Raw genomic sequence first — 14,383 nt, 5'->3', positions numbered from 1 at the left:
CCTGGATCCTTCTGATCTCAGTCAAAGATTTAAAATAACCTAAAAATAGGAGAGGGATTTGTTTCCCAGCAGCAGCTGAAGAAACTTCTGACATCCCTCATCATGCAGTGAGAGAGGGCAGACACAAACACCTCAGTACAGTCCCAAGCCTGTGGTTGTCCAGCTCTCTGATTCCTGGGTGTCCCTGCAGGGGAGCTGATGGCACAGTAGGAGCTGTCAGCACCCTGTCTTGGACACAGACTGTGTGTCTTATTTAGCACTTGGGTAGATGCAGCAGATTTTGGAGCCAGAGACAGGGGTGCCTCTGCTCTTCCCCACTGCCCAGGCTTGCCTTGGCATGCTCCAGTTCAGACATGCATGCTCTAGCAGTGTGTAGGTATCCTCTCCTGCAGGGCAGCCTCCTGCTCCTGCCAGGGCTCCTGCTCTGGGGTTTGTACCAACTGATGGCACGTGAGCAGCACCCTGGGTTTGGTGGCTGCTCTGTGCTCGGTACCAGCCTGGTGTTTGTACCAACTGATGGCACGTGAGCAGCACCCTGGGTTTGGTGGCTGCTCTGTGCTCGGTACCAGCTGAGGAAGAATCAAACCTGCAGGTGTTGTTCCTTCCCTTCCTAGGTCTGCTCTGCAGAGTTTGCACAAGGCTTGTGAAGTGGCTCGGAGCAACAACTACTACCCAGGGAGCCTGTTCCTCACGTGGGTCAGTTACTATGAGAGCCACATCAACTCGGACCAGTCGTCGGTCAACGAGTGGAACGCCATGCAGGATGTGCAGTCCCACCGGCCAGACTCGCCCGCCCTCTTCACAGACGTGTGAGTTGGTTGGGCTGTGCTGAGCCAGAGTGTTGCACTGTCAGGGACTGCAGTCTCCAAACCAGAACACAGTTTCCACGAGAGATTGCTCTTAATTAGGTGTTAATAAGGAGAGATTTCCTGTTCCAAGTAATGAGTGGACTCCTGGTTAGGTAAATAGGAGCACTGGAAGTCTGGTCCTCCTGTGGGTCCCTTTGCTCCTTCTCCAGCCTCTCTTTTCAGTTTAGTTGTTTACTTTGGGCTTTAGGCTCTCATACCTTTGCTTCTGCAAGGTGAGTCCTGTGTAACTAATGAGAGAGGTGTGTGTACCTAGGCCTTCCTCTGCTGGTTTTGTCTTCTGTTTTCCAGGTCTGGAAGGAACAGGTTTCTTTTGACTTTGCTCATGTTCAGACCAACACGGTCTTTTTATGCTTACTCAGTTCATTTTGCAGTAAATTGAAGTGTTTATGTATGAACTTCTGAGTCTGTGAGCTCAGAAACATCCTCATGGCATCCCTCTGGTACACCTAAAAATGGGGATGTAGAGCAGTGCAGGTTTTTGTGATTCTGAGAAGCTCAGCAAGTGTGGAGCAGGATGCCTCCAGCTAACTGGTGGGATATCTGGTGATAGATGGTCCAAAACAGTGGCTGAGGTGGATAGGTAGACAATTTGGAAAGGCAAAATTTATAGACTCTTATCAATATTCAAGGTTTTTCTACCACTGTCATTAGTAATTGGTGATGGTACTGATACCATAACCTCAAAGGCAGTCTGTGTCCAGATGTCATGCCAAGTGTGAGGGCTTAAGTTGCCCATTGTGTAGGAGAAATGGCTTCACTGGCCCAGCTGCTTTCCCAGTACAACAGTGCCTTTGGGTGATTTATGTGCCCAGATATTTCCTGTTGCTGGAGTTCAGTGAGTGAATAATGATGCTAAGCAGTTGTTCAGCTGTGAACAAGTCTTCACACTTGATTGTTTTTTAATATAAGGGAGGGTGGCTGCAAAGTTCTGGCAGGTTGTCAGATTAATATTTTCTTGCAGCTTTCCATATATAAATAGATATCTAACTCACCCTTTTCCTGGTGGCAGCAGTTGAATGGTTTCCTGGGGACACTTAACTGTCATTCTCTTAATTGAGTCCTGAAATAATGTGTGAGGTTAAAAGGACCAGGAACTTTCATGGTTTTCATTTGTGAACCACCAGTTGAACACTTTTGTAGTGCCTGTGCCGTCTCCATCCTGGCAGCTTTCCAGGGAAAGAGGAAGGTGGTGCAAGATGTCCCTGCTGGGTCCCCTCTGGAGATGCTGGGGAGCCAGCCCTGTGCTGCTGCTCTGCTGCAGCTTCCCCTGGTGTTAGCCAGGCTATTTTTGCAGCTGGTGATAAGGCCCCTGGCAGCAGGGGCGGGAGGAATGCAGGGGCTTAGCTGCCCTCGTCTCTCCATGTAAGGACTTTTGGAGCTGTTACCTTTCCAAGAAAGGTAGGGAGAGGCTTAGATATTGCTCCAGAGGGTATAATGCAGCCTTCCCAATTTAAATTTTACCAAATACCAGAGGTTCTCTGGATGAGTGGATTAGGAGCATTCAGCTGGTGTCTTTCATATACAACTGGGAATCTAAACTGGGCTTTACGGTCACCTGAATTCCCTGCAGCTGAGGACATGCTGGGGGGAAGTAGAGTGAGAATCTGACACTCCACAGGGTATCCAGTCTATACAATACCTATTTTAAAAGTGCCACAAGTCCAGTTTGTTTCCCCTCCCAGTGACTGTTGCTCTCTCCTGATTAGCCCAACTGAGCGGGAACGCACGGAACGGCTAATTAAGACCAAGTTAAGGGAAATCATGATGCAGAAAGATTTGGAGAACATCACATCAAAAGAGGTGAGTGGTGAGGGAGGGAGCAGCACTGGAAGTGCTGTTGTGCACACTAGAGAGCTCTCTGTGCCATGAGGAAAGGTCAGAACAAAAGCTTCAGGTGGCTTCCCTGTGTCCCCCTCCCCACCCAGATCCGCACCGAGCTGGAGATGCAGATGGTGTGCAACCTGCGGGAGTTCAAGGAGTTCATTGACAATGAAATGATCGTGATCCTCGGGCAGATGGACAGCCCCACACAGATATTTGATCATGTCTTCTTGGTAAGTGCAACAGTGAATTCAAGAGTAGACACACCTAACACCTCTCTCTGGCTTGGCCGCTGGAGGAAGTCAGAGGAGTTCTGAAGGAGAGGTTGGTTGATCTGGAGTCATGTACTGTTAAGCAAGACACTAGTGCTGCTGAACAAGGGCAGCCTGGCCTTTTGGCTGTACTAAACTTTGCCATACAGCACCAGCCAAGCACCCTGACACTAGCAGATGGAAGGGAGAAATCTTATTTCTAACTCTTTTTCAGGGCTGTTTCCATTGATATGAGTGGTTTTGTGGCTTTAGTTGATGAGGGTGCCCACACACCAAGTTCTATATGTGTGTTTGAGAAGGGCATAACTGCAGCAAAGAGAGAGGGGAGCTGTTGGGGAGAGCTGTGTGACACTCAGGTGGAGTGATGCTAATGGTATATGGAAAGCTCTGAGCTCATGTGCTCCAGGAGGAACGGAGTAGCATAACCAGGAATCCTGGAGATAAGTCACTTAAGGAAACATAAACATTTTGCTGTTTAATGTTTTGCTTGCCTGGTTGCCTTCCATTGCTGCTGGGCCCTGTGCAATTGCTGCAGCTCCCTGTGGTGAGTCAGTGCTCCACTGGGTTTCCCAGCCCCGGAGCGTCGGACGCGGCTTTGGTTGGGCTGTCTGAGGTTGGCTCAGCTTTACACAAAGCCATTCCTCTTGGCCTTTCCAAGTGGAGAGGGCCTCTCCCAGTCTCCAGCTCAGAAGGGATGGTCTGTGTTAATGGGAGCACTCCCAGGATATCATGCTGGGGTAGAGCCAGGAAACTTAAAGCCCCTACAGTGTAATGGATTTTTTTTTGCAGACTGTGTTTTATGGAGAGGGAGACTTCATGCAGGCTCATGGTGCTGTTCCAAAGCTGTACAGGCAGTTTGGTCCACTGCAGGGCTTGGAGTCTTGGCTCTGAGTGCAATTAATGGGAAGAAGACCTTAAGGCTTGAAGGCAGCACCAAGGAGAAGAGCTGTGTGTGAAATAGAAGTGTTTGCAAAGCAGCTGCTGCAGTGGGAGCAGGGGCTGCAGTGGGAGCAGGGGCTGCAGTGGGAGCAGGGGCTGCAGTGGGAGCAGGGGCTGCAGTGGGAGCAGGGGCTGCAGGGGGAGCAGGGGCTGCAGGGGGAGCAGGGGCTGCAGTGGGAGCAGGGGCTGCAGGGGGAGCAGGGGCTGCAGGGGGAGCAGGGGCTGCAGGGGGAGCAGGGCTGCAGGGGGAGCAGCTGCTGCAGTGGGAGCAGCTGCTGCAGTGGGAGCAGCACTAGAGGGGGAGCAGGGGCTGCAGGGGGAGCAGGGGCTGCAGTGGGAGCAGGGGCTGCAGTGGGAGCAGGGGCTGCAGTGGGAGCAGGGGGAGCAGGGGCTGCAGGGGGAGCAGGGGCTGCAGGGGGAGCAGGGGCTGCAGGGGGAGCAGGGCTGCAGGGGGAGCAGGGCTGCTGGGACTGGGCACCAGCTGCACTCAGGAGTGTGTCTTTGCCCCTGAGGGCTCTGCAGGGCAAGGGGCTGTTCCCATCTAGGTGGAGGCAAGAGCACTTTGGGAGTGCTAAAATAACAAAGCAGGAAATAAGAGACCTGATGATGTTGGTAATTACGAATCAAAGGATACAAGAAAAGGCTTTCACCCTTAAGGCATTGTTCTCCATATCTGTGGAAAGTGATGGTTCCCAGGCCTGAAGTAAATTTTTCTTCCTTGTTTATAAAAGGACATGAAGCTGGAGTCTGGGGAGCTTGGGTAAATATGATCAAAATTTGTTGGCAGATACTGAATAGCAAGAACCTACATAGCCCTTCTGCACATCATGCACAGCTCTGGGCTGTGCTGGGATTGACCTGACCTGTGGCTGAAGGCAGTGGATTCTGTTGAAATCTGGCCTACCATGGCATGGAACATTTGCCCTCTAGTTCTGCTCAAATCTCTGCTGAGCCCTTGAGTGGTGTCTTCATTATGATGATTTTTCTTTGACAGTAATTCAGTTTGGGAAGAACCAGTTGCATTTTGTTTGCTGTATTCCTGAAATGTCAAGGCAAGGCCACAGACTTGTCCCCAGTAGCTGCCAGACAGATCCACAGCCCTTGGCTGAGTGTGCTCCTGGACATGCTGTGGGTGGCCAGAATTGTCTGTGAGTCAGAGCTCTGGGAGCTCCCCCATCTCAGACTCAGGGTGCCTGTGCAGGCTTCCTGGGCAAGCAGCAGCCCATCCTCTGGGTGGACACTGCTGCTGCTGCTGCAAGCCTGGGACATTCTTGCTCTCAGGCTGAGGGTGGGTGTGTTCCAAGGGCCTGGCTGTGCCTCTCCTGGCCCTGGGGCAGTGTGGGAGCCACAGGCAGGGCTGCTCTGCACTGATGGCATTGCTGCCTGGGTGCCTGTTGCTTACTCATCTGAACCATCTTTCCATTTGGGAGCCATTTTAGGCAGGGAGAGCAGATGCTTGTGCACCTTAAGTTTTGAAGGCAGAGTGGTTTTGTGTTTGAGCAGGAAGCAAGCAGCCTGGAGCCCTGTGTGTGCTGCAGAGAACAGGGCTAGCTGGCCAGGGTTAAATGTGTTCATGTCTCTGCTCACACAGCTTTGAACTTGGAGAGATGTAACCCAAGTGAGCTTAAGGTGGTGCTGCCTTTGATGTGCCAGATGGGTGTTTTGTGTATAAAGAGCACCTGGATGGCTTTTAAATGCAGGCAGTTTCTCTTCTGTGTGGCAGAACTGGCAGCAGCCTCCAGGGAAAGGGTGGAGTTGTCTTGTCTTGCTGAATTTGATTTGTCAGCAGTTTGCAGACAGTGCCAGCATATGGTGCTGGGCCCCTGCTTTGCAGAGCTGCTTCTTGTTTCCAAAGAGATCTGGTTAATGGAGCGAGAGAAGGTGCTGAACATCAGCCCTGGTGCCACTGTTCTGTGTACCCCTGTGCTCAGACCCCCAGCTATCCAACACCTGGCTGGGCAGCCTCCTCCTCCAGTTCAGTGCTGGCAGTCCCTCCCTCCAGCAGTTGCCTGGCCATGCCTTCCTTCTGCCTGATGTGTCTCTTTGCATCGTTTCCCTGCAGGGTTCAGAATGGAATGCCTCCAATCTGGAAGACTTGCAGAACAGAGGGTAAGTAGCTCCAGGCCATCAGCTCAAAAGCCTTAACACTTGTCTAAGCAACAAGCTCTCCTCCATACCTGCTGTGTAACCTCAGTCTTACTAAGGGATTTGCAGATCCAAACAAGCTCTTGCTTCCTGCAAACTCCATGTCCCACAAGCAGGCACCCTTAAAGTACAAAACTCTTAGTCCCTGACCTTGACTGATGTCCCCAAGGAGAACAAAGGAAGGCAGCAATCTCATGGCTATAAGTAGTAAAGCTGCAGTTCCTGCCCATGTTTGGCTCTGTGCCCACAATCCCAGCCCCCTGTTCTGGACTGATTATGGAGGCACAGCCAAGTCTGGACCCACAGGAGGGAGAGCAGGGAGAGGAGCACTTGCTGCTGGGAGTGGGGCCCAGGAGGAGGTGAAGCCCTGGAGCTCTCTGAGCACTGATGGATTCTGCTGCCTCCTGCCCTGTCTGCCTTTCAAGCTTAGGCTTAGAGTGTCCTCCTCTAGGCCAGGTGGATCTAAGCACTAAGACTTTGCAATTAAATCACTGCTTATAACTTTGGCTCATTTGTCCCAGTCCAGTGGCAAAAAGTAATCATGCTGCTGAATTGGTAGCATATTTCTGTACCTCAGAAATTCAGCTTGGGAAAATGGACTCTTCTTGCTGAGCTCAAGGTCTGCTACAGTTAATCCTTGAGTCCAGCAGGTCCTACTGGACTGCCAGCAATGTCATACCTGCTTGGGCAAAGGGATGTCCCTCCCTTGCAGTGCCCTTGTTCTGTCTGATATCCCAGCATGAGTGTATTTCATAAGCATCTCACAAGTAACCCTCAGGGCTAAAAATACTGAGTGTAGTGTACATAAATACCATATGCTTTCTCTAGCAGTTTCCTTTCCAGAAAATTTAGGCATAAGAGATAAATCCTCCCCAGTGGCTTGTTGTTTGTTACATCTCTCTGTAGTTATTTTCTGCATTTGTTTAGCTGTGCTGTTATTTAAGAGCTTATGGCTTCCATCTTACTGTGTTTTTGGTGCAGCAGAAGGAGAGATTCAAAAGGGCTTTCAGAAAGTGTGCAGTCATGAATTGAACAGCCTGTGAGGGGCTCCTGTGACACAAGTGCTGCTGACACATAGAACAGAGGTGGTGGGCACTGTTACCTGACATACTGCAGAGGAAGTTTCTCTCCAGCATGGATGACAGTCCTGTTATCAGGCACTAAACTGCTCAGCAAAACCTTTTGTCTGTGTTAGCTGCTGGTTCTTTATGTTAATTCCTGGTTTCCCAGAAGTTTGTTCAAGGCTGCATTTTCAAATGCCCCTTGCAAAGCAGGGCAGGGCAGTGTGACATCCATCCCTCTGAACTCGCCGTGTTCCTCTGTCTGTGCAGGGTGAGGTATATCTTGAATGTGACTCGAGAAATAGACAACTTCTTCCCTGGGCTCTTTGAGTACCACAATATTCGGGTTTATGATGAAGAAGCAACAGATCTTCTGGCTTACTGGAATGACACCTACAAGTTCATCTCCAAGGCAAAGTAAGTTTTTTCAGGTTAGAACATGTGCATTTAGAAGGTGTATACTAAGCATTTTATGTTTTCCTGCTGATTTTTGTAACTGCTTTTCCTCCTTGCCTGCCTGGAATCAGAGCATTTTCATTTTGTGGGTTTCTGTCTAAGTAGCCAGGTGAAGGTTTTCAAACACCTGGTTAAAGCAGTGCTGATCTCATTCAGCTAGTTAATTGTAAGCTAATAATAAACTGTCAGAAGTTTGCAGTAGAAGAAAATCTCTGTGCTAGAGGCTGCCCTGAGCTGCTCAGTGTCTTCCTGGGATGCGTGTCTGAACTGTGACATCATGTTTGTGGGATAGATGCTCCTTTTATTTGGAATACTGCTTGTTCCAAGCAGACCATTTGAGCTGAGCTCAAGGATGCCATGTTAGTCTTTAGAGGTCTTCATAAATCTCTGCGTTTGTCCACTTTGCAGTAACACCTTCAGAAGTGCTACTGTAACAAAAACTTTAAGGATATTAATAAGACCTTGTTCTTACTGTCTTTGTGGGTCTTGCTCTAGTTTGTAAATTGGATTATCAGATCACGTCCCAGACTTCAACAGTGGCCAGAGTGTTGAAAACACATTTGATAATGCTCTGACAAAGAAGTCGCTGTTTCCTTAAGCTTCTCAGAAGCCTTTTCTGTTTCATGATCCCCTTTTGTCTTTCTCCTGCTTCAGGAAGAATGGCTCCAAGTGCCTGGTGCACTGCAAGATGGGGGTGAGCCGCTCGGCATCCACGGTGATCGCCTACGCCATGAAGGAGTACGGCTGGAACCTGGACCGCGCCTACGACTACGTCAAGGAGCGCCGCACCGTCACCAAGCCCAACCCCAGCTTCATGCGGCAGCTGGAGGAGTACCAGGGCATCCTGCTGGCCAGGTGAGGGGAGGGATGGGCCTGATGGTCCATGCCGAGGTGTAACACTGGAATGGTTGGCTCCATTGGTTTAATTAGAGCTTCCATCAGTGTGTTATGTAAGCTCGGGATCGTCTTGGGAATCACAGTGCTCTGTTTCCATGGGTTGTCTCAGCCTGGGAAAACAGGTGTGACAAAGAGCTTTTAGGAGGCTCTCTGACTTCTACAATGTCTGTTTTTTGGAGAGTAGCATCCCATGAAGTGCTATCTGAGTGCAGCATTCAGAGCTGTGCAGACTCCAGCAGGGATAAATGATGTCCCCATTGCTTGTAACATCACTTGGCAGGGAGCTCACTTTGTCTCTATCACAGCCCCACAGCTCCCTGTTGAACATGCCCCTCCTCAGCAGCTGGTCTGGTTTTATTTAGATCCCTTGGGTAAGTGTTGGTGTGAAGGGGAGGGGACAGGATGTTCTGAGCGTTGCAACAACGGTATTTATTCCTGCCTGGAGTCCTGAGGCTGCTCTGGAGCTGGGCCTGGGTATGGGCAAGTGTGTTGTAATTCCCAAGCTATCACCTGACTAGCAAAAAGACATAAATATTGCATAAATATTCAAACTGTGTTAAGCAATGTCTTCCCATGATCAGCTGGAAGGAGACAGTGATACTCTGTTTTGCCACATTACGGTGCTTTGTTTGGGATCCTGGTGTGCTTTTCCAGGGAGCAGATCTACAGCAAGCAGAGTTACCCAGGCTGAGCCTCCTGCCACAGGAGGACCAAAGTAAAAAGTAAATTTCAAAGCTTCTTGGTGCTGTTGGAAGGTGTTTCCTTATTACAGAATCATTTAGGTTGGAAAAGAGCTTTAAGATCGTGGAGTCCAACCAATGCCCTACCACTGCCAAGCCCATCACTAAACCCTGTCCTCGAGTGCCACATCTACATGTCTTATGTGCTGTTATTTACAGCAGCTCAGGCACTCATCCCCCCTGTAGGGCTTGTTTCACTTCTGTCCCCTGCTTAGTTCTGTCCTTTGGAATCTGTTCTATCTACTTGCAAAGATCTCCCTTCCCTTTTGTTCTAATGACTTACCCTTCCTCCTTTGCTCTCCACCGGCTCCCAGCAGACTGACTGTCTTTGCTGCTGGGCCAGGTTTGAATTCCCAGTTTTTACACCAAACCCTTGGTGTAAGCTCCCCTCTTTCCCCCTCTGCACAGGTAAGTGACCTGAGAGCTCCTCCCAGCTTATTCCCTCCCCAGGTGCACCCACAGGATCTTCCTTCTCCACCTCTTCCCACGCCTGCCTTCCTCTCCCTGTGTTTCCCAAACACTGACTGCCACAGCGACCTTTTTCTCTCTAAAAAGCAGCCAAGTAGTATCAAATCTCAGGACAGATGAGAGTGGAATAGATATTTTAAAAAATCATGCTCTTCTGGACTGAAATCCTTTGAGACAGACACTACACCTGCCTTTGGTGCCTCGTGACACCCAACATGCTGCTGGCACTGGTCAGTAAAGGTCAGTGCTAACTCTGGGCTAGAGTGACCTGACCAGTGTGGTGTGCATTGAGCAGACTGGGAAATTAGATCTCACTGGGGTGGACTGGATGGAGGAAAAGAACCTTTTTAGATGTGAAAAACAGGTGGGTGAACACCTGTGAGGAGCCCTGGGCTGGCAGCAGGTGGTATCTCACATAGATGACCTGAGACCAGCTCAGGTGGTTAGAGCTGGTGCTGGTAATGCCACGGTTGTGGTTTCAGTCCCTGGAAGGGCCATTCACTGAAGAGATGGCCTTTGAGATCCTTACTGGTCCTTTCCAACTCAGGATATTCTGTGATCTTAAAGCCCTCAGCCCTGCAGTTGGTTTAGCTAATCTGCCAGTCTGGCACACTCTGTACAAACGTTTTGATGAAGGGTAATTTTTTCTCCTGTCTTGTAGTATTTTATTTTTCAGAGGTAAATATTTTCTTGCTGCTGTCATTTATATGGTGTGTGGCTCCCCTCCCACTGAAGCCACACCACTGCTCCTGACCTACTCTGCAAGTCCCTGTACAATGGCACAAACAGAATTACTTGTGAGGCTTTAAAAAATGCAAGAGCAGTGCATTACATCTGTGTAGGATGAAAAAGCCTGCAGTAAATGAAGCTTCTCTGAAGCCAGCAATGTCCCCCCCGTGCTGAAAGAACAGTCCCTCTTATGCAGTTCCCCTCTTGGCTCCAAACTGCCCTTTTTCCTCCTTCTCTGTGTTATTCAGCTTTGCCCTCTGGCTGCCTTGTTTATTGCTGTGGTATTCCAGGACAGGTAAAAAAAAAAACAAAACCAAAAAAACAACAGATTGCCACTCATGTGACTGCTCCGATTTCAGGGGGAGGTATGTGAGGGCAGCCATGTGCTCACACTATCCAGTTACGGTTTTGTGTTGGGGTTATGGCAACTGGGATATGTTTTCCAGCTGTAAAATGAAAACCCCCTGCCTGCTTTTAGTCACAACAACAAGCATGTTTTGCTCTTTGGGACTGTCATACTTCCTGGCTTTAGTTAAACTGTCCCCTCCCTCTGTTCATAAACACAGCAAGGCTGAGCCAAACCTCTTTCTGATACTAGTCATGGATAAGTTACAGGAAAACAGTGACTGGGATCTCCTGTGCCTTGTGCAGCTTGTGAATCAACAGCAGTAGTTTCATACCCAAGAACTGGTGAGAGATGTGGGGGGCTCCTGATCCAAAGCTGGTGTGGGCACAAGCACCAGGAATGTTGCCCAGGAAAGTCAAGATGGTTCTGGGAAGGGACAGGACTCCTGTTCTCTGACTCTGCTTCAAGCATGTCATGCAGTTCGTAAGACTGGAGGAAGTGTGAGGTTGGAAGCTGACACAGCACAGCTCCCAGTGGTGCTTGACATCTGTTTGGATTCTCAGATTGGTGCCAATCAGGTTTGGTTTGCTCATGCACGGGGTAATTTTGGCTTTAAAATTCAGATGTGCTGCAGAGAGCTGGGTTGGAGCACTGAAGTGCCCTCAGAAAACATCAACAGGTCCCCAGGTTATATCAGCAAAAATCTCTAATATCCCATACAGAGCCCCAGCAAGAACCTGCCTCAGGGACAAGACTGTTTCTGCTGCCTTTGTCAAACTGTGCTCCAAAACCCAACAGAGAGAGCTCATGCACCCCTGAGCCGTGTCTTTGGCCTCTGATCCTGATCCACCTCTCCTCTGAAAGGGCCTGATTCTGCCCTGTGTCACACGTGAAAGTTGCTACTCATTATGGGGTTGGAAACCTAAATCTGCAATGGGTTATTTTCCTTAGCTGTTGGGCACCCACAACTAAACTGACACATGCTAATTAGCTCAATAGCACCTCTTAATTAACTTAGTGCAGCCCGTGGATGTGTCTGGGAGCACCTGCTCACACTAGCAAGGTACTGAGGGGTTTTGCAAGGCCTCCTGCAGCTCCAAGGAGGTTTCTGCGGTTTCTGTGTTCCTCCTAGGGGCAGTGGGTGGAAGCACATCCCTGTGCCCGGCAAACCCTGGCACGCTGGGGTGCCTCTGGGGTTCCACGGGGAGGAGTTGCCTCCGGGGCTCTGTGTCAGCCTCGCTGCGTGGGCTGGGGGTTTGGCAGGTGGAGGTGAAGAGGGTGATGCAATGTCACTGGCAGCTGCTTAGAGCTTCCTAAAGGGACTTTCCAGGAGCTGGAGAACTCCTGAGCTTCCTTCCTGTGGAAGGTGGGTGTGGTGTGGGCTGTTAGTTCACTGTTGAGGATGTCTTTTGTGTTTTACACACACCCATGTCCACTCACCCCACCCTGTCCCTTGGTCACCAGAGCCAGTTACTGGTCACTGAAGCTACTCAAAGGAGGAGCCATGAGGGAAATTGGATTTCATTCAGTGTCAACCACCCACTTGTGTCCAGGACAAGGGATCCTGTCTCTTCTGGTCATGGCTCACTTGCTAGAAAATGGAAAGGTGTTTTCTGGCTGAGAAAGGAGCACACTGTGTAGTTGATTAAACATGGCATTTGTTGAGTGGACTGATCCAACACTGCTGGGGAACAGGCGTGTGAGGAACAGGATGGTGCTGTGGGATCTGGGTCCTGGGAAGTGACTCGTTGTTGGATCAACTTCTCCCATTCTCCCACAGTAGGTTTGGCCCTGAACTGTTCAGGTGGAGCTGCAGCTGGGATCAGTTTGGCACAGTTTTTCATGTAGGTTGTATCCTCTTACAACAAGGTGGGTCTGGCTGTGGCACATGAAAACTGCTGAACGTTTTCTTGCTTTCCTTCCTGCAGCAAACAGCGGCACAACAAGCTGTGGCGCTCACACTCGGACAGCGACCTGTCGGACCACCACGAGCCCATCTGCAAGGCTGGGCTGGAGCTGGGCAAGAAGGACATCACCACCTCAGCTGACCAGATCTCAGAGGCAAAGACCAACGACAACCAGCAGCCCGTGCCCCCCATGTACCCAGCTGAGCTGGACAGGGAGCAGCAGCTCCCAGAGGACGCAAACATGACGGAGGATGTGTGTGTAAAGGAGAGAAGGATCCACTTAGAGTTTACGTGCCGAGACTTCCACACTGAGCAGATGGAGGACAAGCTGAACCTGAACAATATCAATGGCTGTACGGCAGGGTGCTGTGTGGACTCTGTTCCCCCTGATAACTGCCACACTTCTGAGGCCTTAATGCAGCTGCAGCACCCCTTGGAAATAACGGAGTTTCCTGACCTGACAGTGGATGATCTAGAAAAAGATGCCCTTAAGCCTGATATGAACGTGCACTTGGTTCCCATGGATGAATTCACTTCATGCTTGAAAGACTTTTCCCAGTCCCCAAACCAAAATTCCCCAAGTCTCCAACAGAATCCTCAGCCCGAAGTGACAGAGCTCAGTACAGACAGGATCGATTTTGTCAGTGCTTTGGGGAAATTTGTGGAGCTTTCCCAGGAGAGCCGGTCCCGCACCTGCTCCCACTCCAGGCCAGAGGAGCAAGGCAGTGGAAGGAATGGAGTCTCCAGGGTGCCCGTGCTGGAAGTGCCACCTGCTGTGGATGGGGGTGCAGATGCTCGAAGGAACAGCCCTGGAAACTCTCCTCAGGCATCAGATGACTCTTCCACAGATGAAGAACAACAAAAGGTTAAAATAACTTCCTTGTCTTTATAGGAACTGCTGTTTAAACCTGTCCATGGGCAGTTCTGCTGGGGGGGTTGTGGATGGGATTTTCTAGCCCTGCTTTCACTGGACAGGATGGCTGTTTGGGGAAGGATTGCTGCATGCTTCCCTCTTCCTTCACTTTTAGATACTTGCCCTTTTCTGCACTTTTTCCTTAAACATCAGTGTGCTGGCATTGGCAGGGCACTGGCTGAGCTGACCTTGACCTGACCTGCTGTACTGTTCTCATGAGAAACTTATTTTTGAGTTTTGCATCAGGAGAGCAGAAAGGTGGGACTTGACCCACTAATGCAGCTGGACCCTGCACAGCCAAGCCCAGCCAGTGTCCCAAACCTGCATGGATATTTATCTGACTTGACAAATCCACCAAAGAATGGGGCAAAACTGGCTCCTTTCCCTGGTTGGGAAGCACCAGCGTTGGGGTAGTAAATCAAGACAGATGCAGAGCTTCCACTGCTGGAGGAAGAAATGAGCCTGTCCAGATCTGGAGTGATGGGATTGGACATGTCATGGCTCACTTCTCTCCTGGGTAGAGAGGTGGTCCTGAACAAAATTTAGTAACCTCTAAATTTAGGTAATTGCTTTTCAACCTCCAGGACTCTTAACAGGGATTGATGATGTCTGGGGCCATCATTTTCTGGGAGCCTCTCTTATTTAAATTTCATGCTGCATTGCTTGAATCCTTTCCATCTCCATGTGAGGCAATAAGGCTCTTCCAAATATAATAGGCCAATGTTTTTGCCAGGGCTTGGGCAGTGTCTGTGGGGAGGGGGAGCCTCTCTGGCCATTTTCCTCTGGGACACCAGAGCATTTCAGCACTCAGTCATTCTTT

General features: G+C 50.0%; 1 protein-coding gene across 2 annotated transcripts in view; it reads left to right on the top strand.

Moving 5' to 3' along the window:
- The window catches only part of SSH2 (slingshot protein phosphatase 2), a 93,158-nt gene that overhangs the window by 72,254 nt on the left and 6,521 nt on the right, over positions 1 to 14,383 (top strand). For both annotated transcript variants that reach the window (XM_071575276.1, XM_071575277.1), the window contains 7 exons: positions 615 to 809; positions 2,576 to 2,669; positions 2,795 to 2,923; positions 5,964 to 6,010; positions 7,378 to 7,524; positions 8,218 to 8,418; positions 12,672 to 13,515. In XM_071575276.1, coding sequence (XP_071431377.1) covers positions 615 to 809; positions 2,576 to 2,669; positions 2,795 to 2,923; positions 5,964 to 6,010; positions 7,378 to 7,524; positions 8,218 to 8,418; positions 12,672 to 13,515 — 1,657 coding nt within the window. The remainder of the gene's footprint in view (positions 1 to 614; positions 810 to 2,575; positions 2,670 to 2,794; positions 2,924 to 5,963; positions 6,011 to 7,377; positions 7,525 to 8,217; positions 8,419 to 12,671; positions 13,516 to 14,383) is intronic.

This window comes from Pithys albifrons, chromosome 21 (genome assembly GCF_047495875.1).
Source record: "Pithys albifrons albifrons isolate INPA30051 chromosome 21, PitAlb_v1, whole genome shotgun sequence".
Lineage (NCBI taxonomy): Eukaryota > Metazoa > Chordata > Aves > Passeriformes > Thamnophilidae > Pithys > Pithys albifrons.
Note: the sequence above shows the minus strand (reverse complement) of the source record. Positions and strands in the feature narration are given on the sequence as shown.